This window comes from Agelaius tricolor, unplaced genomic scaffold (genome assembly GCF_023055355.1).
Source record: "Agelaius tricolor isolate 1412-34295 unplaced genomic scaffold, bAgeTri1.0.p SCAF_159, whole genome shotgun sequence".
Lineage (NCBI taxonomy): Eukaryota > Metazoa > Chordata > Aves > Passeriformes > Icteridae > Agelaius > Agelaius tricolor.
This window is the reverse complement of record NW_027269419.1, coordinates 32356-58239: the sequence shown is the minus strand read 5'-3', so window position 1 is coordinate 58239 and position 25884 is coordinate 32356. Positions and strand designations below refer to the sequence as shown.

The window sequence follows — 25884 nt, the reverse complement described above, 5'->3', positions numbered from 1 at the left end:
ATTTCCCCTGTAAATTTCCCCAAATTTTCCCTGAATTTCCCCCAAATTTCCTCAATTTTTATCCATTTTTTCCCAAATTCCCGGAATTTTCCCCAAATTTCCTCAATTTTTATCCATTTTTTCCCAAATTTCCCCTGAATTTCCCCCAAATTTCCTCAATTTTTATCCATTTTTTCCCCTAAATTTCCCCAAAATTTCCCTGAATTTTCCCCATAAATTTCCCCTAAATTTCCTCAATTTTTATCCATTTTTTCCCCCTAAATTTCCCCATAAATTTCCCTTGAATTTCCCCAAATTTCCTCCATTTTTATCCATTTTTTCCCCTAAATTTCCCCCAAATTTCCCTGAATTTTCCCCATAAATTTCCCCTGAATTTCCCCCAAATTTCCTCCATTTTTTATCCTTTTTTTTTCCCAAATTCCTGGAATTTTCCCCTGAATTTCCCCCAAATTTCCTCCAATTTTATCCATTTTTTCCCCTAAATTTCCCCAAAATTTCCGTGAATTTTCCCCATAAATTTCCCCAAATTTTCCCCTTTAATTTCCCCCAAATTTCCTCCATTTTTATCCATTTTCCCATAAATTTCCCCATAAATTTCCCCAAAATTTCCCTGAATTTCCCCCAAATTTCCTCAATTTTTATCCATTTTTTCCCCATAAGTTTCCCTGTAAATTTCCCCACATTTTCCCCTGAATTTCTCCAAATTTCCTCAATTTTTATCCGTTTTTTCCCCAAATATCCCCATAAATTTTCCCCTGAATTTCCCCCAAATTTCCTCAATTTTTATCCATTTTTTTCCCATAAATTTCCCCGTAAATTTCCCTGAATTTTCCCCTGAATTTCCCCCAAATTTCCTCCATTTTTTTATCCATTTTTTTCCCCAAATTTTCCCTGAATTTCCCCCAAATTTCCTCCATTTTTATCCCTAAATTTCCCCAAAATTTCCTTAATTTCCCCCAAATTTCCTCCATTTTTATCCGGTTTTTCCCAAATTTCCCCATAAATTTTCCCCTGAATTTCCCCCAAATTTCCTCCATTTTTTATCCATTTTTTCCCCTAAATTTCCCCAAAATTTCCCTGAATTTTCCCCAAATTTCCTCCATTTTTATCCATTTTTTCCCCATAAATTTCCCCAAAATTTCCCAAAATTTTCCCAGAATTTCCCCCAAATTTCCTCAATTTTTATCAATTTTTTCCCCTAAATTTCCCCAAAATTTCCCTGAATTTTCCCCATAAATTTCCCCATAAATTTCCCCGAATTTCCCCCTAATTTCCTCAATTTTATCCGTTTTTTCCCCTAAATTTCCCCAAAATTTCCTGAATTTCCCCAGAATTTCCCCCAAATTTCCTCAATTTTTATCAGTTTTTTTCCCTGAATTTTCCCCTGAATTTCCCCCAAATCTCCTCCATTTTTTTCCCATTTTTTCCCAAATTTCCCTGAATTTTCCCCGAATTTTCCCCTGAATTTTCCCCAAATTTCCTCAATTTTATCCATTTTTTTCCAAATTTCCCCTGAATTTCCCCCAAATTTCCTCAATTTTTATCCTTTTTTTCCCTTAATTTCCCCAAAATTTCCCTGAATTTTCCTCAATTTTTATCCATTTTTCCCCATAAATTTCCCCATAAATTTCCCCCAAATTTCCTCCATTTTTATCCATTTTTTTCCCTAAATTTCCCCAAAATTTCCCTGCATTTTCCCCTGAATTTCCCCCAAATTTCCTCCATTTTTATCCATTTTTTCCCATAAATTTCCCTGAATTTTCCCCATAAATTTCCCCTAAATTCCCCCAAATTTCCTCCATTTTTATCCATTTTTTCCCCAAATTTCCCCAAAATTTCCCATAAATTCCCCCAAATTTCCTCAATTTTTATCCGTTTTTTTCCCAAATTTCCCCATAAATTTTCCCCTGAATTTCCCCCAAATTTCCTCAATTTTTATCCATTTTTTTCCCATAAATTTCCCTGAATTTTCCCCATAAATTTCCCATAAATTCCCCCAAATTTCCTCCATTTTTTCCCCATTTTTCCCAAATTCCTGGAATTTTCCCCTGAATTTCCCCAAATTTCCTCCATTTTTATCCATTTTTTCCCATAAATTTCCCCAAAATTTCCCTGAATTTTCCCCATAAATTTCCCCAAATTTCCTCCACTTTTATCCATTTTTCCCATAAATTTCCCTGTAAATTTTCCCAAAATTTCCCTGAATTTTCCTCAATTTTTATCCATTTTTCCCATAAATTTCCCCGAATTTCCCCCAAATCTCCTCCATTTTTATCCATTTTTTCCCATAAATTTCCCTGAATTTTCCCCATAGATTTCCCCTAAATTCCCCCAAATTTCCTCCATTTTTATCCATTTTTCCCCCATAAATTTCCCCATAAATTTTTCCCAAATTTCCCCTGAATTTTCCCCCTTTTTTTTCCATTTTTCCCCATAAATTTCCCCATAAATTTCCCCAAATTTCCCTGAATTTTCCCCCAAATTTCCTCCATTTTTATCCATTTTTTCCCATAAATTTCCCCGAATTTTCCCCAAATTTCCTCCATTTTTATCCCCATAAATTTCCCTGTAAATTTCCCCAAAATTTCCCACAAATTCCCCCAAATTTCCTCCATTTTTATCCATTTTTTCCCCAAATTTCCCCAAAATTTCCCATAAATTCCCCCAAATTTCCTCAATTTTTATCCGTTTTTTTCCCAAATTTCCCCATAAATTTTCCCCTGAATTTCCCCCAAATTTCCTCAATTTTTATCCATTTTTTTCCCATAAATTTCCCTGAATTTTCCCCATAAATTTCCCCTAAATTCCCCCAAATTTCCTCCATTTTTTTCCCAAAATTTTCCCATTTTTCCCCACATTTTCCCCATTTTTCCCCAGTACGAGGAGGTGGCGGAGAAGGACGACCTGATGGGCGTGGAGGACACCGGCCAGGAAGGGCATCCGGGACATGGGAAATATTTCGGGAGATTTTGGGAGATTTTGGATATTTTGGGAAATATTTTGGGATATTTTGGGAAATATTTTGGGAAATATTTGGGGATATTTGGGGATATTTTAGGAAATATTTTGAGGATATTTTGGGAAATATTTTGGCATATTTTAGGACATTTTTTGGGATATTTTAGGAAATATTTTGGACATATTTTGGGCATATTTTAGGAAATATTTTGGGATATTTTAGGACATTTTTGGGGATATTTTAGGGCATATTTTGGGCTATTTTAGGACAATATTTTGGGTTATTTTAGGACAATATTTTGGGATATTTTGGGATATTTTGGGGCATGTTTTGGGATATTTTGGGCCGATTTAGGAAATATTTTGGACATATTTTGGGGATATTTTAGGAAATATTTTGGGGATCTTTTAGGACATGTTTTGGGATATTTTGGGCATATTTTGGGACATTTTTTGGGATATTTTGGGATATTTTTTGGGGACATTTTAGGGCTTTTTTTTGCATATTTTGGGATATTTTGGGCTATTTTAGGACATATTTGGGACACATTGTAGGGATATTTAGGGATATTTTAGGACATATTTTAGGGACTATTCTATGATATTTTGGGACACATTTTAGGCTGTATTTTGGGGATATTTTGGGACAAATTTTGGGACATTTTAGGACATATTTAGGGATATTTTAGGGATATTTTGAGACATATTTTGGGATATTTTAGGACATATTTTAGGGACTATTCTATGATATTTTGGGACACATTTTAGGCTGTATTTTGGGGATATTTTGGGACATTTTTGGGACATTTTAGGACATATTTTAGGGACTATTCTATGATATTTTGGGACACATTTTAGGGATATTTTGGGGATATTTTGGGATATTTTAGGACATATTGTGGGGACTATTCTATGATATTTTGGGACACATTTTAGGGATATTTTGGGACACATTTTAGGGATATTTTGGGGCATTTTAGGACATATTTGGGCCACATTTTAGGGATATTTTGGGACATATTTTGGGATATTTTAGGACATATTTTGGGATATTTTAGGACATATTTTGGGGACTATTCTATGATATTTTGGGACACATTTTAGGCTGTATTTTGGGGATATTTTGGGACATATTTTGGGACATTTTAGGACATATTTAGGGATATTTTAGGACATATTTTGAGACATATTTTGGGACATTTTAGGACATATTTTGGGGACTATTCTGTGATATTTTGGGACACATTTTAGGCTGTATTTTGGTGATATTTTGGGACACATTTTAGGGATATTTTGGGGCATTTTAGGACATATTTGGGGCACATTTTAGGGATATTTTGGGACATATTTTGGGATATTTTAGGACATATTTTGGGACATTTTAGGACATATTTTGGGACATTTTTGGGATATTTTAGGACATATTTTAGCGACCATTCTATGATATTTTGGGAGACATTTTAGGATGTATTTTGGTGATATTTTGGGACACATTTTAGGGATATTTTGGGGATATTTTGGGGCATTTTAGGACATATTTGGGACACATTTTAGGGATATTTTGGGACATATTTAGGGATATTTTAGGACATCTTTTAGCGACCATTCTATGATATTTTGGGCCACATTTTAGGGATATTTTGAGACATATTTTGGGACATTTTAGGACATATTTTGGGATATTTTAGGACATATTTTGGGGACTATTCTATGATATTTTGGGACGCATTTTAGGGATATTTTGGGACATATTTAGGGATATTTTAGGACATATTTTGGGACATATTTTGGGACATTTTAGGACATATTTGGGACACATTTTAGGGATATTTTGGGACATATTTTGGGACATTTTAGGACATATTTTGGGACATATTTTGGGACATTTTAGGACATATTTGGGACACATTTTAGGGATATTTTGGGACATTTTGGGGCATTTTAGGACATATTTTAGGGACCATTCTGTGATATTTTGGGCCACACTTTAGGGATATTTTGGGGCGTTTTTGGGGCTGGTTTGGGCTGGTTCTGTGGTCGCACTCCTTGACGGGGCAGCCCAGGATTCTTCTCGAAGCCGTCGCTGCGCAGCCGCAACACCGTGTTCACCCTGGGCAACCGCGGCGCCGTCATCAGCCCCGCCGAGCTGGAGGCGCCCATCATCGTCCCCCACGCCGCCGCCAAGGGCGAGCAGAGGGTGACTGCGGGCACTGGGAGGGACTGGGGCAGACTGGGAGGGACTGGGAGGGACTGGGAGCAAAAAACGGGGCGAAAATCGGCCAAAAAATGGGGAAAAATCGGCCAAAAAATGGGAAAAAATGGGATTTTTGGGGGGGAAATGGGTGAGAAAATGGGGATTTGGGGATACTGGGAGGGACTGGATGGACTGGGATGGATTAGGATGGACTGGGAGGGACTGGGAGGGACTGGGACAAACTGGGAGGGACTGGGAGCAAAAAACGGGGAAAAAATCGGCCAAAAAATGGGGAAAAAATGGGTGAAAATTGGATTTTTTGGGACAAAAATAGCCAGGAATTGGTGGAGAATGGGGACTGGGAGGGACTGGGAGGGACTGGGAGCAAAAAACGGGGAAAGCATCAACAAAAAATGGAAAAAATTGGGAAAAAAAGGGGAGAAATCTGATTTTTAATGGGGAAATTGAGGAGAAAATGGAGATTTGGGGATACTGGGAAGGACTGGGGAAACTGGGAGGGACTGGGAGGGACTGGGAGCGAAAACCGGGGGAAAAATCGGCCAAAAAATGGGAAAAAATGGGAAAAATTGGATTTTTGGGACGGGAACTGAGGAGAAAATGGGGATTTGGGGATACTGGGAGGGACTGGGACAAACTGGGAGGGACTGGGACAAACTGGGAGGGACTGGGAGGGACTGGGAGTAAAAAATGGGGAAAATCGGCCAAAAAATGGGAAAAAATGGGAAAAAATCGGATTTTTTGGGACAAAAATAGCCAGGAATTGGTGGAGAATGGGGACTGGGAGGGACTGGGAGGGACTGGGAGCAAAAAAATGGGAAAATTGGGGAAAAATGGGGAAAAAAATCGGATTTTTGGAGGTGGAATTGATGAGAAAATGGGGATTTGGGGATACTGGGATGGACTGGGAGCAAAAAATGGGGGGAAAGTTCTGAAAAAAATTGGGGAAAAACCCAATTTTTTTTCCTTATATTTTTGTGTGAAAAATGGAGAAAAAAATCATCATAAACAACAGAAAAATGGTGAAAAAATCAGAAAAAATGGGGAAAAAACCTCTCAAAAATGCCCGATTTTGGTCCCCTTTTTTTTCCTAAAAATCCTGATTTTTTCCCCCGTTTTTTCTCCATTTTTTCCCATTTTTTTCCCAGTTCCCCTTTGAGTCCCAGCTCTGCTCCCTGTTGGGCTGGAGAAAATCTGGGAAAAACCAGGAAAACTTCCCCAAAATAACCAAAAAATGATGAAAAAAACAGAAAAAAAGGGGAAAATCCTGGGGTTTTTTTTCCTTCCCTTTCCCAATTTTTTTTCCATCATTTTTCCGGGAAATCGAGGGGGAAAAAACCCCCAAAAATTCTTGCAAAAACGACAAAAAAATGACTTAAAAATGACAAAAAATGGGAAAAAATACTAAAAAATCCGAGAAAAATTTTGTGTTTTTTCCCTTTTCTTTTCCTTATATTTTTAGTGAAAAATAGAGAAAAAAATCATCATAAACAACAGAAAAATGGTGAAAAAATCAGAAAAAATGGGGAAAAAACCTCTCAAAAATGCCCGATTTTGGTGCCGTTTTTTTTCCTAAAAATCCTGATTTTTTCCCCATTTTTTCCCCGTTTTTTCCCCATTTTTCCCCATTTTTCCCCCATTTTTTCCCCATTTTTCCCCAGTTTCCCTTCGAGTCCCTGTTCCGCTCCCAGCACTACGCCCTGCTGGACACCAGCTGCCGGGAATTTTCCTTCCTCACCGAATTCTTCCTCGTGGCCGGAGCGGCCGCCCAGGAATTGTTCAACTCCGTCATGGGGAAAACCCTCAGCATGTTCCAGGTGAAAAAAGGAATTTTTGGGAATTTTTGGGAATTTTTTGGGAATTTTTTGGATTTTTTTGGCATTTTTAGGTGTTTATTTTGAATTTTTAAGGGATTTTTTGGGGTTTATTTTGAATTTTTAAATGATTTTTTGGGGTTTATTTTGAATTTTTGGGGTTTGTTTTGAATTCTGAAAGGATTTTTTGGGAATTTTGGGAGTTGGAATTTTTTAGGATTTTTTTAAATTTTTTTGGAGAATTTTTGGGATTTTGGGGGTTTTTTGGGGTCTCCACCCAGGAATTGTTCAACTCCGTCATGGGAAAAACCCTCAGCATGTTCCAGGTGAAGAACAGGGAATTTTTGGGAATTTTTTGGGAATTTTTTTGGAATTTTTGGGATTTTTTCTGCATTTTTGGGGGATTTTTAGCCATTTATTTTGAATTTTTAAGTGATTTTTTTGGGGTTTATTTGAATTTTTAAGGGATTTTTTGAGGTTTATTTTGAATTTTTGGGATTTATTTTGAATTTTTTAATGATTTGTTGGGAAATTTGGGAGCTGGAATTTTTAGGGAATTTTTTAGGATTTTTTTGGAATTTTTTTAGAGAATTTTTGGGATTTTGGGGGCTTTTTTGGGGTCTCTGCCCAGGAATTGTTCAACTCTGTCATGGGGAAAACCCTCAGCATGTTCCAGGTGAAAAAAAGGGAATTTTTGGGAATTTTTGGGAATTTTTTGGGAATTTTTGGGGATTTTTTTGGCATTTTTAGGTGTTTATTTTGAATTTTTAAGGGATTTTTTGGGGTTTATTTTGAATTTTTAAATGATTTTTTGGGGTTTATTTTGAATTTTTGGGGTTTGTTTTGAATTCTGAAAGGATTTTTTGGGAATTTTGGGAGTTGGAATTTTTTAGGAATTTTTTAGGATTTTTTTAAATTTTTTTGGAGAATTTTTGGGATTTTGGGGGGTTTTTTGGGGTCTCCACCCAGGAATTGTTCAACTCCGTCATGGGAAAAACCCTCAGCATGTTCCAGGTGAAGAACTGGGAATTTTTTGGGAATTTTTTGGGGATTTTTTGGGAATTTTTGGGATTTTTTCTGCATTTTTTGGGGATTTTTAGCCATTTATTTTGAATTTTTAAGGGATTTTTTGGGGTTTATTTTGATTTTTTCTGGGATTTTTTGGGGGTTTATTTGGAATTTTTGGGGTTTATTTTGATTTTGGAAAAGATTTTTTGGGGATTTTGGGAGTTGGAATTTTTTAGGATTTTTTTGGAATTTTTTGGGAGATTTTTTTTAAATTTTGTGGGATTTTTTGGGGATTTTTTGGGGTCTCCGCCTAGGAATTGTTCAACTCCGTCATGGGGAAAACCCTCAGCATGTTCCAGGTGAAGAACAGGGAATTTGGGAAATTTTGGGAATTTTTTTGGAATTTTTGGGGATTTTTTCTGCATTTTTTGGGGATTTTTAGCCATTTATTTTGAATTTTTACGGGATTTTTTTGGGGTTTATTTTGAATTTTTAAGGGATTTTTTGGGTTTATTTTGTTTTTTTCTGGGGACTTTTTATTGGAATTTTTGGAGTTGGATTTTTTGGGATTTTTTGGTCTTTTTTAGGGGATTTTTTTGGGCATTTTTAGGGGATTTTTTGGGCATTTTGAGGGGATTTTTTGGGGATGTTTTGCAGATTTTTTGGGGATTTTTCGAGATTTTCTGGGGGGATTTTTAGGAGACATTTTAGGGAATTTCTTGGCTTTCCCAGGGAATTTTTGGTGATTTTTTGGGGAGGTTTTTGGGGGATTTTTTGGGGAAGTTTTTTTGGGGAAGTTTTTTGGAGGATTTTTAGGAGACATTTTATGGAATTTCTTGGCTTTCCCTGGGGATTTTTTGGGGGATTTTTTTGGGGAGGTTTGTTGGGGGATTTTTCGAGATTTTTTATGGAATTTCTTGGCTTTCCCAGGGGATTTTTTTGGGTTTTTTTGGGGGATTTTTAGGAGATTTTTTGGAGATTTTTTGGGGATTTTTAGGAAATTTTTTGGGAATTTTTAAGAGCCTTTTTTAGGGAATTTCTTGGCCATTTTAGGGGATTTTTAAGGGATTTTTTTTGGGATTTTTAGTGGCATTTTGGGTTGGTTTTTTGTTTTTTTTTTTTGCCTTTTCTGTCTTTTCCCCCTCCCCTGTGGGAATTGCTGGGAATTCCCGGGGATTCTGAGGCACGGAACCTTCCAGAAGCACCTGGAGAGCTTCGTGGCCGATTGCTACGACGCCATCGCCGTCTTCCTCTGCATCCACCTGGCGCTGAGGTTCCGGGCCCTCATGGCCAAGAGGGGCGTCCCTGCCCTCGACGGGTGAGAATTCACAACAAAATTCCCAACAAAATTCCCAAAATCCCCCCAAAAATCCGGCTGAAATTCACCCCAAATTCCCGCAAAGATTCCCCCAAAAAATCCCTCAGAAATTCCCTCAAAATTCTCTGAGGAATTCCCCCCAAAAATGCCCCAGGAATTCCCCAAAATTCCCTCAGGAATTCCTGCCCCAAAATCCCTCAGGAATTTCCCCCCAAACTCCCACAAAAATTCCCCGAAATCCCTCAGGAATTCCCTCAAAATTCCCTCAGGAATTCCCCAAAATTCCCGCAAGAAAATTCCCCCAAAATTCTCTCAGGAATTCCTCCCAAAAATCTCTGTGGAATTCCCCCCAAAATCCCCTCAGGAATTCCCCCCAAAAATCCCTCAGGAATTCCCCCCAAAATCCCTCAGGAATTTCCCCCAAAAATCCCTCAGAAATTCCCTCCAAAAAATCCTCAGGAATTCCCCCCAAAAATGCCCCAGGAATTCCCCAAAATCCTTCAGAAATTCCCTCAAAATTCCCTCAGGAATTTCCCCAAAATCCCTCAGGAATTTCCCCAAAATCGCTCAGAAATTCCCCCCAAAAAATCCCTCAGGAATTTCCCCCCAAAATCCCTCAGGAATTCCCCCCAAAATTCCCTCAAAATTCCCCCAGATTCCCTCAAAAATTCTCCCCAAAATCTGTCAGGCATTCCCCCAAAATTCCCTCAGAAATTCCCTCAAAAATCCCTCAGGAATTCCCTCAAAAATTCTCCCCAAATTCCCTCAGAAATTCCCCCCAAAATCCCCTCAGGAATTCCCCCCAAAATCCCTCAGGATTTCCCCCCAAAATCCCTCAAAAATTCCCCCCAAAATCCCTGAAAAATTCCCCCAAATTCCCTTAGAAATTCTCCCAAAATCCCTCAGCAATTTCCCCCCAAATTCCCTCAGGAATTTCCCCACAAAATCCCTCAGAAATTCCCTCAAAAATCCCTCAGGAATTCCCCCAAAATTGCTCAGGAATTTTCCCAAAATCCCTCAAAAATTGCCCCAAAATTCCTCAAAAATTCCCCCAAAATCCCTCAGGAATTTCCCCAAAATCCCTCAGGAATTTCCCCAAAATCGCTCAGAAATTCCCCCCAAAAAATCCCTCAGGAATTTCCCCCCAAAATCCCTCAGGAATTCCCCCCAAAATTCCCTCAAAATTCCCCCAAATTCCCTCAAAAATTCTCCCCAAAATCTGTCAGGCATTCCCCCAAAATTCCCTCAGAAATTCCCCCAAAATCCCTCAAAAATTCCCCAAAATTCCCTCAGGTATTCCCCCCAAAATCCTTCAAAAATTCCCCCAAAAAATCGCTCAGAAATTCCCCCCCAAAATCCCCTCAAAAATTGCCCCAAATTCCCTCAGAAATTCCCTCAAAATTCCCTCAGGAATTTCCCCCAAAATCCCTGAAAAATTCCCCCAAATTCCCTTAGAATTTCCCCCAAAAATCCCTCAGGAATTCCCCCCAAAATCCCTCAAAATTTCCCTCAAAATTCCCTTAGGAATTTCTCCCCAAAATCCCTCAGAAACCCTCATGGCCAAGAGGGGCGTCCCCTGCCCTCGACGGGTGAGAATTCCCAACAAAATTCCACAAAATTCCCCAAAAATCCGGCTGAAATTCCCCCCAAAATCCCTCAGAAATTCCCCCCAAAAAATCCCTCAGGAATTCCCCCCAAAATCCCTCAGGATTTCCCCCAAATATCCCTCAGGAAATTCCCCCCAAAATCCCTCAAAAATTGCCCCTAAATCCCCTCAGGAATTCCCCCCAAAATCCCTCAAAAATTCCCCAAAAAATCCCTCAAAAATTCCCCAAAAAATCCCTCAGGAATTCCCCCCAAAATTCCCTCAGGGATTCCCTCAAAATCCCTCAAAAATTCCCCCAAAATCCCGCAGGAATTCCCCCCAAAAATCTCTGAGGAATTCCCCAAAATTCTCTCAGGAATTCCCCCTAAAACATCCCCCAAAAATCCCTCAGGAATTCCCCCCAAAATCCCTCAAAAATTCTGCCAAAATTCCCTCAGAAATTCCCTCAAAATTCCCTCAGAAATTCCCTCAAAATTCCCTCAGGAATTTCTCCCCAAAATTCCCTCAGAAACCCTCATGGCCAAGAGGGGCGTCCCTGCCCTCGACGGGTGAGAATTAACAACAGAATTCCCAAAATTCCCCAAAAATCCGGCTGAAAGTCCCCCCAAAATCTCTCAAAGATTCCCCAAAAAATCGCTCAGAAATTCCCTCAAAATTCCCTCAGAAATTTCCCCAAAATTCCCTCAAAAATTCCCCCCAAAATCCCCTCAGGAATTCCCTCAAAATTCCCTCAGGAATTCCCCCCAAAATCCCTCAAAAATTCCCCCCAAAATCCCTCAAAAATTCCCCCAAATTCCCTCAGGTATTCCCCCCAAAATCCTTCAAAAATTCCCCCAAAAAATCGCTCAGAAATTCCCCCCCAAAATCCCCTCAAAAATTGCCCCGAATTCCCTCAGAAATTCCCTCAAAATTCCCTCAGGAATTTCCCCAAAATCCCTGAAAAATTCCCCCAAATTCCCTTAGAATTTCCCCCAAAAATCCCTCAGGAATTCCCCCCAAAATCCCTCAAAATTTCCCTCAAAATTCCCTCAGGAATTTCTCCCCAAAATTCCCTCAGAAACCCTCATGGCCAAGAGGGGCGTCCCTGCCCTCGACGGGTGAGAATTCCCAACAAAATGCCCAAAATTCCGGCTGAAATTCCCCCCAAAAATCTCTGAGGAATTCCCCAAAATCGCTCAGAAATCCCCCCCAAAAATCCCTCAGGAATTCCCTAAAAATGCCCCAGGAATTGCCCAAAATCCTTCAGAAATTCCCCCAAAATTCGCTCAAAAATTCCCCCCAAAATCCCTCAAAAATTGCCCCAAAATCCCTCAAAAATTCCTCTAAATGCCCTCAGGAATTCCCCCCAAAATCCCTCAGGAATTCCGCCCCAAATTCCCGCAGAAATTCCCCCCAAAAATCTCTGAGGAATTCCCCAAAATTCCCTCAGGAATTTCTCCCCAAAATCCCTCAGAAACCCTCATGGCCAAGAGGGGCGTCCCTGCCCTCAACGGGTGAGAATTCCCTCAGAAATTCCCCAAATTCCCCAAAAATCCGGCTGAAATTCTCCCCGAAAATCTCTGAAAAATTCCCTCCAAAATCCCTCAGGATTCCCCCAAAAAAAATCTCTCAGAAATTCCCCCCAAAATCCCTCAAAAATTCCCCCAAAATTCCCTCAGGAATTCCCCCCAAAATCCCTCAAAAATTCCCCCAAATTCCTCAGGAATTCCCTCAGGAATTCCCCCAAAAAATCGCTCAGAAATTCCCCCCCAAAATCCGCTCAAAAATTGCCCCAAATTCCCTCAGAAATTCCCTCAAAATTCCCTCAGGAATTTCCCCAAAATCCCTCAGGAATTCCCTCAAAATTCCCTCAGGAATTCCCTCAGAAATTCCCCCCAAAAAAACCCTCAAAAATTCACCCCAAAATCCCTCAGGAATTCCCCAAAAATCCCTCAGGAATTTTCCCCAAAAATCCCTCAGGAATTCCCCCCAAAAAATCCCTCAGGAATTCCCCCCAAAATCCCTCAGGAATTCTCCCAAAATTCACTCAAAAATTCCCCCAAAATCCCACAGGAATTTCTCCAAAATTCCCTCAGGAATTCCCCTCAAAATCCACCATTTTCCCCCCCATTTTTCCTCGTTTTCCCCATTTTTCCCCTGTTTTCCCCCTGGTTTTTTTCCTGGTTTTTTCCCTGTTTTTTCCCCGTTTTTCCCCTGCTTTTTTTTTCCCCATTTTTCCCCCTTTTTTCCCTGTTTTTCCCCCAGTTTTCCCCCTGCTTTTTCCCCAGTTTTCCCCATTTTTTTTGCCTGTTTTTCCCCCCGTTTTTTCCCATTTTTTCCCCATTTACCCCCCGTTTTTCCCCACTTTTCCCCCATTTTCCCCCTGTTTTCTCCCCATTTTCCCCCTGTTTTTTCCCCATTTTTTCTCATTTTTCCCGTTTTCCCCGTTTTTTCCCTGTTTTCTCAGGTACTGGGCGTGGCTGCTGGAGCTGCTGTGGCCGCGCTTTGAGCTCATCCTGGAGCTGCACATCCAGAGCGTGCAGGGAACCGACCCCCAGCGCCTCGGGGGGCTCGACACCCGACCACACTACGTGAGAGGGAAAATATGGGGTGAAAACAGGGGAAATTGGGAAAAATGGGAAAAAAAAACGGGAATTCTGGGTGAAAAAATGGGGAAAAAATGGGGAAAAATGGGGGGAAATCACAGGAGTTCAGGGGGGGTGGGATGAGGAACCGACCCCCAGCGCCTCGGGGGGCTCGACACCCGACCACACTACATGAGAGTGAAAATATGGGGTGAAAACGGGGGAAAATGGGAAAAATGGGGGAAAAAATGGGAAAAATGGGAAAAAAAAACGGGGATTCTGGGGGGAAAATCCCAGGAATTCATTGGGAATGTTGGGGCTGGGATGAGGAACCGACCCCCAGCGCCTCGGGGGGCTCGACACCCGACCACACTATGTGAGAGGGAAAATGGGGTGAAAACGGGCAAAAACGGGAAAAATGGGAAAAAAAAAACAGGAAAAATGGGAAAAAAACGGGAATTCTGGGAGAAAAAATGGGGGGAAAATCACAGGAATGTTGGGGGTGGGATGAGGAACCAACCCCCAGCACCTCGGGGGGCTCGACACCCGACCACACTACGTGAGAGAGAAAATGGGGGAAAAACGGGGGAAAATGGGAAAAATGGGGAAAAAGGGGACAAAAAATGGGGAAAAAATGGGGGAATAATGGGAGAAAAAATGGGGGAAAAATGGAGGAGAAATGGGGAAAAAAAAAGGGAATTCTGGGGAAAAACCAGGAAAATTTCCAGAAATTGCCAGTTTTCCCCCAGATTTGCCTCTGGGATTTCCAGAATTCCCAAAATTCCCATTTTTTTCCTATTTTTCCCCATTTTTTTCCGATTTTTCCCCATTTTCCCCCCCTCACAGATCACGCGCCGTTACGCCGAGTTCTCCTCGGCCATCGTCAGCATCAACCAAACCCTGCCCAGCGAGAGGAGCGACGCCCTCCTGGCCCGGCTGCAGGTGCTGGGACAAACTGGGACGAACTGGGACAAACTGGGATAAAACTGGGAGGGACTGGGATAAACTGGGAGGGACTGGGAGCAAAAAACAGGGAGAAAATCCGATAAGAAATGGGGAAAATATGAAAAAAAAAGGGGAAAAAAATCTGATTTTTGGGGGTGGAATTGGTGGGAAAATGGGGATTGGGAGGGACTGGGACAAACTGGGATAAACTGGGACAAACTGGGAGGGACTGGGAGGGACTGGGAGGGACTGGGATAAACTGGGAGGGACTGGGAGCAAAAAACAGGGAGAAAATCCGATAAGAAATGGGGAAAATATGAAAAAAAAGGGGAAAAAATCTGATTTTTGGGGGTGGAATTGGTGGGAAAATGGGGATTGGGAGGGACTGGGACAAACTGGGATAAACTGGGACAAACTGGGAGGGACTGGGAGGGACTGGGAGGGACTGGGAGGGACTGGGAGGGACTGGGAGCAAAAAACGGGGAGAAAATCCGATAAGAAATGAGGGAAATATGAAAAAAAAGGGGAAAAAAATGGAATTTTTGGGGTGGAATTGATGGGAAATGGGGACTGGGGATACTGGGAGGGACTGGGAGGGATTGGGATGAACTGGGAGGGACTGGGAGTGAAAAATGGGGAAAAATCCCCAAAGAAATGGGAAAAAATGGAGAAAAATCTGATTTTTTTGGGCAAAATTGATGGGAAAATGGGGATTGGGGCATACTGGGAGGGACTGGGAGGGGACTGGGACAAACTGGGATGAACTGGGAGGAACTGGGAGCAAAAAACGGGGAGAAAATCCGATAAGAAATGGGGAAAATATGAAAAAAAAGGGAAAAAAATCTAATTTATGGGGGTGGAATTGATGGGAAATGGGGACTGGGAGGGACTGGGACAAACTGGGACAAACTGGGATAAACTGGGACAAACTGGGATAAACTGGGAGGGACTGGGACGGACTGGGAGTGAAAAAAAAGGGAAAAATTGGGAAAAAATGGGAAAAAATGGGAAAAAATGGAAAAATCTGATTTTTTTGGGGTGGAATTGATGGGAAATGGGGACTGGGAGGAACTGGGAGGGACTGGGAGTGAAAAAAAAAGGAAAAAATTGGGAAAAAATGGAAAAAAATGGGAAAAATCCGATTTTTGGGGGTGGAAATGATGGGGAAATGGGGACTGGGGATACTGGGAGGGACTGGGATAAACTGGGAGGGACTGGGGTGAACTGGGAGGGACTGGGACAGACTGGGACAAACTGGGAGGGACTGGGAGGGAATGGGACGGGCCCCATTTCCCTAATTTTCCCCATTTTTTCCCCATTTTCCCCATTTTTTCCCCATTTTTCCCATTTCCCCATTTTTCCCCATTTCCCCCCATTTCCCCCATTTCCCCCCATTTTCCCCCATTTCCCCCATTTCCCCCCATTTCCCCCCATTTTCCCCCCATTTTTTCCCCTTTTCCCCCATTTTCCCCCCATTTTCCCCCCATTTTTCCCCATTTTTCCCCATTTTTTCCCCATTTTTCCCCATTTTTCCCATTTTTCCCCATTTTTTCCCCATTTTTCCCCATTTTTCCCCATTTTTCCCCATTCTTCCCCCATTTTTCCCCATTTCCCCCATTTCCCCCCATTTTTCCCATCCCCATTTTTTCCCCATTTCCCCCCATTTTTCCCCCATTTCCCCGCATTTCCCCCCATTTTTCCCATTTTCCCCATTTTTCCCCATTTTTTCCCTTTTTTCCCCATTTCCCCCCATTTCCCCCCATTTTTCCCATTTTCCCCCCATTTTCCCCCACTTTTCCCATTCTCCCACCTTTATTTCCCATTTTTCCCCATTTTTCCCCCATTTTTCCCATTTTCCCAATTTTTCCCCATTTCCCGCAATTTTTCCCCTTTTCCCCATTTTTTCCCCATTTTTTCCCATTTTTTCCATTTCCCCCCATTTCCCCCCCATTTTTCCCATTTTTCCCCATTTTTCCCCCATTTTTCCCCATTTTTCCTCATTTTTTCCAATTTTTCCTCATTTTTCCAATTTTTCCCCCATTTTCCCCATTTCCCCCCATTTTTCCCATTTTCCCATTTTTTCCCCATTTTTTTCCCCATTTCCCCCCATTTTTCCCCATTTTTCCCCCCATTTTTCCCCATTTTTCCCTAATTTCCCCATTTTTCCCATTTTTTCCCCCAATTTTCCCATTTTCCCCCGTTTTTGCCCCATTTCCAGCTGGAGGTGGAGAACCTGGTGCTGCGCGCGGCCGCCGAGTTCCCCTCGCGCCGGGAGCAGCTCGTGTTCCTCATCAACAACTACGACATGATGCTCAGCGTGCTCATGGTATTCCCCAAATTCCCAAATTCCCAAAATTCCCACATTTTACCCCAAAAAATTCCCACGAAAATCGGTCAAAAAATGGCAAAAAATCGGCCCAGAAATGGCCCAGAAATGGCCAAAAACGCCAAAAATGCCCCAAATTCCACCCAAGCAGCCTCAATTCCTCATCAACAACTGGGGCGCGATGCTGAGTGTGCTCATGGTATTCCCCAAATTCCCAAATTCCCAAAATTCCCAAATTTTACCCCCAAAAAATTCCCGAAAAAACGGCCCAAAAATGGCAAAAATCGGCCCAGAAACGGCCCAGAAACGCCAAAGTTGCCCCAAATTCCACCTCAAGCAGCTCCAATTCCTCATCAACAACTACGACATGATGCTGAGTGTGCTCATGGGATTCCCAAAATTCCCAAAATTCCCAAAAATCCCAAATTTTACCCCCAAAAAATTCCCAAAAAAATCCCTCAAAAATTGGCCCAGAAATGGCCAAAAATGCCCCAAATTCCACCCGAGCAGCTCCAATTCCTCATCAACAACTGGGACAGGATGCTCAGGGTGCTCATGGGATTCCCCAAATTCCCAAATTTCCCAAATTTTCCCCCATTTCCCCCCAGCCTGGGGGATTTTGGGGTGGATTTGGGCTGGATTTGGGGTGGATTTTGGGGTGAATTTGGGCGTTTTTGGGTTTCAGGAGCGAGCGGTGGAGGAGAGCAAAGAGGTCGAGGGCTTCCAGCAGCTGCTCTCAGCCCGCACCCAGGTGAGCCAAAAACCACTGAATTCACCCCAAAAACCACCTGAATTCACCCCAAAATCTGCCCCAAAAACCACGGAATTCACCCAAAATCTGCCCCAAAATCTGTCCCAAAACCACCAGAATTCACCCCCAAAATTTGTCCCAAAACCACCTGAATTCACCTCAAAATCTGCCCAAAATTCACCCTAAAATCTGCCCCCAAAACCACCTGAATTCACCTCAAAATCTGCCCCAAAATCTGCCCCCAAAACCACCAGAATTTACCCCAAAATTTGTCCCAAAATCTGCCCCCAAAACCACCAGAATTTACCCCAAAATTTGTCCCAAAATCTGCCCCCAAAACCGCCAGAATTTGCCCCAAAATCTGCCTCCAAAACCACCTGAATTCACCCCAAAATCTGCCCAAAATTCACCCCAATATCTGTCCCAAAAACCACCAGAATTCACCCCAAAATCTGCCCAAAAAACACCTGAATTCACCCCAAAATCTGCCCCAAATTCACCCCAAAATCTGTCCTAAAACCAACCAGAATTCACCCCAAAATCTGCTCCAAAAACCACGGAATTCACCCCAAAATCTGCCCCCAAATCTGTCCCAAGACCACCAGAATTCACCCCAAAATCTGCCTCAAATCTGCCCCCAAAACCACCTGAATTCACCCCAAAATCTGCCCCCAAAACCACCAGAATTCACCCCAAAATCTGCCCCAAAACCCACGGAATTCACCCCAAAATCTGCCCCAAATCTGCCCCCAAAACCACCAGAATTCACCTCAAAATCTGTCCCAAAACCACCTGAATTCACCCCAAAATTTGACCCCAAAACCACCAGAATTCACCCCAAAATCTGCCCAAAATTCTCCCCAAAATCTGCCCCCAAAATGGGGAAAAATGGGAAAAACGGGCAAAAAAATGGAGACAAAAATTGGGGAAAAAACGGGAAAAAAAAGGGAAAAAATGGGAAAAAATGGGAAAAAAGGGGCAAAAGAGGTGAAAGTGTCGATTTTTGGTGCTGAGGAGATTTTGGGGTGAATTGTGTGGATTTTGGGTGCGCAGGAGTTCGTGGAGGAGCTGCTGGCGCCGCCCTTCGGGGGGAAATGGGAAAAATGGGGAAAAATGGGGAAAAAAAGGAAGACAAAAATTGGGAAAAATGAGAAAAAAATGGGGGAAAAAATGGAGAGAAAATGGCAAAAAAAATGGGGAAAATGGAAAAAAATGGAGAAAAATGGGGAAAAAACAATGGAGACAAAAATGGAGGAAAATGGGAAAAAATGGAGACAAAAATTGGGAAAAATGGGAAAAAAAATGGGGGGAAAATGGGGAAAAATGGAGACAAAAATGGTGAAAAATGTGGGAAAAATGGGGGGAAAAATCAGAAAAAAATAGAGAAAAATCGGGAAAAAATGGCAAAAAAAAGGGAAAAATGGGAAAAAAATGAGGAAAAAAATGGGGAAAAAAGGGCGGGAGAGGTGAAAGTGTCAATTTTTGGTGCTGAGGGGATTTTGGGGTGAATTGTGTGGATTTTGGGTGCACAGGAGTTCGTGGAGGAGCTGCTGGCGCCGCCCTTCGGGGGGAAATGGGAAAAATGGGGAAAATGGGGAAAAAAAGGAAGACAAAAATTGGGAAAAATGAGAAAAAAATGGGGGAAAAATGGAGAGAAAATGGCAAAAAAATGGGGAAAATGGAAAAAAATGAAGAAAAATGGCAAAAGAATGGAGACAAAAATGGAGGAAAATGGGAAAAAAATGGGGGGAAAATGGGGAAAAATGGGAAAAAAATGGGGGGGAAAATGGGAAAAATGGAGACAAAAATGGTGAAAAATGTGGGAAAAATGGGGGGAAAAATGAGAAAAAAATAGAGAAAAATCGGGAAAAAAATGGCAAAAAAAGGGAAAAATGGGAAAAAAATGAGGAAAAAAATGGGGAAAAAAGGGCGGGAGAGGTGAAAGTGTCGATTTTTGGTGCTGAGGGGATTTTGGGGTGAATTGTGTGGATTTTGGGTGCGCAGGAGTTCGTGGAGGAGCTGCTGGCGCCGCCCTTCGGGGGCCTGGTCGGGTTCGTGCGCGAGGCCGAGGCTCTGCTGGAGAGGGGAGAGGGAGAGAAACTGCGCGGGATGGAGGGTGAGAAATGGGGGAAAAACCCGAAAAATGGGCAAAAATGGGGGGAAAAACTGAAATGTGGGAATGGGGGAGAGAAACTGCGCGGGATGGAGGGTGAGAAACGGGGTGAAAAACCCCAAAAATGGGCAAAAATGGGCAAAAACTGAAATGTGGGAATGGGGAGAGACTGTGAGGGATGGAGGGAGAGAAACTGGGGAAAAACCCCAAAAATGGGCAAAAATGGAATTATGGGAATGTGGGAATGGGGGAGAGAGACTGTGAGGGATGGAGGGTGAGAAATGGGGGAAAAACACCAAAAATGGTGAAAAATGGAAATATGGGAGTGTGGGAATGGGGGAGAGAGAAACTGCGAGGGATGGAGGGTGAGAAATGGGGGGAAAAACCCCAAAAATGGGGCAAAAACGGAAATATGGGAGTGTGGGAATGGGGGAGAGAGAAACTGTGAGGGATGGAGGGTGAGAAACGGGGGGAAAAATGGCAAAAAGGGGCAAAAACCCCAAAAACGGGCAAAAATTGAACTGGGGGAATGGGGGAGAGAAACTGTGAGGGATTGAGGGTGAGAAATGGGGTGAAAAACACCAAAAATGGGCAAAAACGGGCAAAAATGGAAATATGGGAATGGGGGAATGGGGAGAGAGAAACTGTGAGGGATGGAGGGGGAGAAATGGGGTGAAAAACACCAAAAACGGGCAAAAATGGGGAAAAAATCCCAAAAATTGTAATGGGGGAGAGAAACTGCGCGGGATGGAGGGTGAGAAATGGGGGGAAAAACCCCAAAAATGGGCAAAAAACCCAAAAATGGAAATGTGGGAATGGGGGCGAGAAACTGCGAGGGATGGAGGGTGAGAAATGAGGGGAAAATGGCAAAAATGGGGAAAAATGGGGAAAAACTGAAATGTGGGAATGGGGGAGAGAAACTGTGAGGGATGGAGGGTGAGAAACGGGGGAAAAACCCCAAAAACGGGCAAAAATGGGGAAAAAACTGAAATACGGGAATGGGGGAGAGAAACTGTGAGGGGTGGAGGGTGAGAAATGGGGGAAAAACACCAAAAATGGACAAAAATGGGGAAAAAACCCCAAAAACTGAAATTTGGGAATGGGGGCGAGAAACTGTGAGGGATGGAGGGTGAGAAATGGGGGAAAAACCCCAAAAATGGGCAAAAAACCCCAGAAATGGAAATATGGGAATGGGGAGAGAAACTGTGAGGGATGGAGGGTGAGAAATGGGGTAAAAAACAGCCAAAATGGGCAAAAATGGGGAAAAATGGAAATGTGGGAATGGGGGAGAGAAACTGCGCGGGATGGAGGGTGAGAAATGGGGGAAAAACCCCAAAAATGGGCAAAAATGGGGCAAAACTACGAAAAAGTGAGGAGAAATGGGGGAAAATGTGGAGAAAAATTCAGAAAAAATGGGGGGAAAATGGGTAAAAAACTGAGGGAAAATGGATAAAAACAGTGGGAAAATGGGAAATCCAGGGAAAAAATGGGGGGAAATTGGGAAAAGTTGGGAAATTCCTGGAAATCTGGGGAAAATGGGGAAAACAGGAGGGAAAAAGTGCGGGAAAATTGGGGGAAAAATCAAAGAAAAAATGAGGGAAAAATGGGGAAAAATGGGGGGAAAAAGTGTGGAGAATTGGGGAAAATAGCAAGAAAAATGGGGGAAAATTCAATAGAAAATGGAGAAAAATGGGAAAAATTGGTGGAAAATTTGGGAAAAAACTTGAAAAATGTGGGAGAAAATGGAGGAAAAATAGGGAAAAAAATGGGAAAAATGGGGGAAAATGGAGGAAAAGATGGGGAAAAAACAGGAAAATTGGGAAAAAATGGGGAAAAAGTGGGGAAAAGGTGTGGAAAATTGGGGAAAATAGCAAGAAAAATGGGGGAAAATTCAGTAGAAAATGGAGAAAAATGGGAAAAATTGGTGGAAAGGTGGGGGAAAAAAATGGAGAAAATGTGGGAAAAAATGTGGGAAAATGGAGGAAAAACTGGGAAAAAACAGGGAAAATTTGGGAAAAAATGGAGGAAATTTGGGAAAAAACAGGAAAAAATTGGGAAAAAATGGGGGAAAATTCAGGAAAAAATGGGAAAAAATGGGGAAAAATTTTGGGAAATGTTTGGAATGCTTGGAAATGAGGAAAATTGGGAATTTCAGCGCGGGTGACGCAGCTGATCCGGGGATTCTCGGGGAGCTGGAAGGGCTGAGCCCCAAATCTGGGGAAAATGGGGAAAACAGGAGGGGAAAAAGTGGGGGAAATTGGGGAAAATTTGGGAAAAAATTGAGAAAAAATGGGGAAAAATGGTGGGGAAAATGGGGAAATATTTGGGAAAAAATGGAGAAAAATGGGAAAAATTGGTGGAAAAGTGGGAGAAAAAAATTGAAAAATGTGGGAGAAAATGGAGGACAAATAGGGAAAAATGGGGGAAAAGTGGGGGAAAAATGGGGGAAAAACAGGCGAAAATTGGGGGGAAATTCAGGAAAAATGGGGAAAAAATTGGGAAATGTTTGGAATTGGTGTTAATGAGGAAAATTCCGGATTTTAGCGCGGGTGATGCAGCTGATCCGGGGATTCTCGGGGAGCTGGAAGGGCTGAGCCCCAAATCTGGGGAAAATGGGGAAAAATGGGGAAAAAAGGAGGGAAAAAAGTGGGGGAAATTGGGGAAAAAAATCAAAGAAAAATTGGGGAAAAAGTGGGAAAAATTGGGGAAAAAAAGTGTGGAGAATTGGGGAAAATAGCAAGAAAAATGGGGAAAAAATGGAGGAAAAATTGGGAAAAAATGGGGGAAAAACCGGGAAAAAATGGGAAAAAATTGGGAAAAAATTTGGGAAATGTTTGGAATTCTTGGAAATGAGGAAAATTCCGGATTTTAGCGCGGGTGACGCAGCTGATCCGGGGATTCTCGGGGAGCTGGAAGGGCGCGGTGGAGGCGCTGAGCCAGGACGTGATGAGATCCTTCAGCAACTTCCGCATCGGCACCGGCATCATCCAGGTGGGGATCCCAGGAAATTCCAGCAAATTCCCAGGAAATTCCAGCAAATTCCCAGGAAATTCCCAGGAAATTCCCAGCAAATTCCCAGCAAATTCCCAGAAAATTCCAGAAAATTCCCAGCAAATTCCAGCAAATTCCCAAAAAATCCCGGCAAATTCCCAGCAAATTCCCGGCAAATTCTGGCAAATTCCAGCAAATTCCCAGCAAATTCCAGCAAATTCCCAACAAATTCCAGCAAATTCCGGCAAATTCCCAACAAATCCCAGCAAATTCCAGCAAATTCCCAACAAATTCCCAACAAATTCCAGCAAATTCCAGCAAATTCCCAGCAAATTCCCAGCAAATTCCCAACAAATTCCAGCAAATTCCCAACAAATTCCCACAAATTCCCAACAAATTCCCAGCAAATTCCGGCAAATTCCCAACAAATCCCAGCAAATTCCCAACAAATTCCCAACAAATCCCAGCAAATTCCCAGCAAATTCCCAACAAATTCCAGCAAATTCCGGCAAATTCCCAAAAATTCCAGCAAATTCCGGCAAATTCCAGCAAATTCCCAGCAAATTCCCAACAAATTCCCAACAAATTCCAGCAAATTCCCAACAAATTCCCAACAAATTCCCAACAAATTCCAGCAAATTCCGGCAAATTCCCAACAAATCCCGGCAAATTCCCAGCAAATTCCAGCAAATTCCCAACAAATTCCCAACAAATTCCAACAAATTCCAGCAAATTCCCAACAAATCCCAGCAAATTCCCAACAAATTCCAGAAAATTCCGGCAAATTCCAGCAAATTCCCAGCAAATTCCCAACAAATTCCCAACAAATTCCAGCAAATTCCCAACAAATTCCCAACAAATTCTAGAAAATTCCGGCAAATTCCCAACAAATTCCCGATCCTGGGGCTTCTCAGCGCATTTTATTGGGGTTTTTCTTGATTCCCATGGAAAATGGGGGGAAAGTGGGGGAAAAAATGGGGGAAAAATGGAGAAAAGTGGGGGGAAAATGGGATAAAAATGGGGAAAAAAAACCAGGAAAAAATCAGGAAAAATGGGAGAAAAACCAGGAAAAAATGGGAGAAAATGGGGAAAAAAATCAGGAAAAAATGGGAGGAAAATAGGAAAAAAAACAGGAAAAATGGGAGCAAATTAGGGGAAAGATGGGAGAAAAGTGGGGGAAAAATCAGGAAAAAATCAGGAAAAATGGGAGAAAAATAGGAAAAAAAAGGGAAAAATGGGAGAAAAACGGGAGGAAAATGGGAAAAAAATGGGGGAAAAAAATCAGGAAAAGATCATGAAAAAATGGGAGGAAAACAGGAATAAAACCAGGAAAAATGGGGGGAAAATGGGATAAAAATGGGGAAAAAATGGAAAAATGGGGAAAAAAATCAGGAAAATGTGGGAGAAAAAAATGGGGGAAAAAATGAGAAAAGAACCAGGAAAAAATGGGAGAAAATGGGAGAAAAGTGGGGGGAAAATGAGATAAAAATGGGGAAAAAATGAGGAAAAAAATCAGGAAAGAATGGGGAGGAAAATGGGGGGAAAATGGGATAAAAATGGGGAAAAAACCAGGAAAAATCAGGAAAAATGGGAGAGAAATGGGTGAGAAATGGGGGAGAAATGAGATAAAAATGGGGAAAAAATAGGAAAAATCAGGAAAAAATGGGAGGAAAATAGGAAAAAAAAAGGGAAAAAATGGGAGAAAAATGGGATAAAAATGGGGAAAAAAACAGGAAAAAATCAGGAAAAATGGGAGAAAAATAGGAAAAAAAGGGGAAAAAATGGGAGAAAAATGGGGGAAAATGGGAGAAAAATGGGGAAAAAAACAGGAAAAAATGGGGGAAAAATGGGGAAAAAATCAGGAAAATGTGGGAGAAAAAACTGGGGAAAAAATGAGAAAAGAACCAGGAAAAAATGGGAGAAAAATGGGGAAAAACCAGAAAAAATCAGGAAAAATGGAGAAAAATAGGAAAAAAAAAGGGAAAAATGGGAGAAAAATGGGGGGAAAATGGCAGAAAAATGGGGAAAAAATGGGAAAAATGGGGAAAAAATCAGGAAAACGTGGGAGAAAAAAATGGGGAAAAAATGAGAAAAAAAACAGGAGAAAATGGGGAAAAATGGGAGAAAAATAGGAAAAAAATTGGGAAGAAATGGGAGAAAAACGGGATAAAAATGGGGAAAAAAATGGGAAAAATGGGGCAAAAATCAGGAAAAAATCAGGAAAATGTGGGGAGAAAAAAAAATGGGGAAAAAATGAGGAAAGAACCGGAAAAAATGGGGAAAAACCAGAAAAAATCAGGAAAAATGGGAGAAAAATAGGGAAAAAAAAAGGGAAAAATGGGAGAAAAATGGGGGGAAAATGGGAGAAAAATGGGGAAAAAATGGGGAAAAAATCAGGAAACATCAGGAAAACGTGGGAGAAAAAAATTGGGGAAAAAATGAGGAAAGAACCAGGAAAAAATGGGAGAAAATGGGAAAAAAACAGGAAAAAAATGGGAAAAAAACCAGGAAAAATGCGAGAAAAATGGGGAAAAAAAAAGGGAAAAAATGGGAGAAAAATGGGGGGAAAATGGCAGAAAAATGGGGAAAAAATGGGAAAAATGGGGAAAAAATCAGGAAAACGTGGGAGAAAAAAAATGGGGAAAAAATGAGAAAAAAACCAGGAAAAAATGGGAGAAAATGGGGAAAAATGGGAGAAAAATAGGAAAAAAATTGGGAAGAAATGGGAGAAAAACGGGATAAAAATGGGGAAAAAAATGGAAAAATGGGGCAAAAATCAGGAAAAAATCAGGAAAATGTGGGAGAAAAAAAATGGGGAAAAAATGAGGAAAGAACGGAAAAAATGGGAGAAAAATGGGGAAAAACCAGAAAAAATCAGGAAAAATGGGAGAAAAATAGGGAAAAAAAAAGGGAAAAATGGGAGAAAAATGGGGGGAAAATGGGAGAAAAATGGGGAAAAAATGGGGAAAAAATCAGGAAACATCAGGAAAACGTGGGAGAAAAAAATTGGGGAAAAAATGAGAAAAAAAACAGGAAAAAATGGGAGAAAATGGGGAAAAATGGGAAAAAATGAAAAAAAAAAACAGGAAAAAAATAGGAAAAAAAACAGGAAAAAAATGGGGGAAAAACAGGAAAAAATGCGAGAAAAATGGAAAAAAAAGGGGAAAAAATGGGAGAAAAATGGGGAAAAAAATGGGAAAAATGGGGGAAAAAATCAGGAAAACATCAGGAAAATGTGGGAGAAAAAATGGGGAAAAAATGAGAAAAGAACCAGGAGA

At 41.5% G+C, this 25884-nt stretch overlaps 1 protein-coding gene across 1 annotated transcript in view; it reads left to right on the top strand.

Moving 5' to 3' along the window:
* VPS52 (VPS52 subunit of GARP complex) overlaps nt 1–25884 on the top strand; it is a 46062-nt gene that overhangs the window by 19002 nt on the left and 1176 nt on the right. The window contains exons 9-18 of the mRNA XM_071420723.1: nt 2878–2936; nt 5017–5155; nt 6832–6987; nt 9192–9310; nt 13363–13486; nt 14327–14422; nt 16644–16751; nt 17437–17502; nt 19507–19618; nt 22488–22606. Of these exons, the coding sequence (XP_071276824.1) occupies nt 2878–2936; nt 5017–5155; nt 6832–6987; nt 9192–9310; nt 13363–13486; nt 14327–14422; nt 16644–16751; nt 17437–17502; nt 19507–19618; nt 22488–22606 (1098 nt within the window). The remainder of the gene's footprint in view (nt 1–2877; nt 2937–5016; nt 5156–6831; nt 6988–9191; nt 9311–13362; nt 13487–14326; nt 14423–16643; nt 16752–17436; nt 17503–19506; nt 19619–22487; nt 22607–25884) is intronic.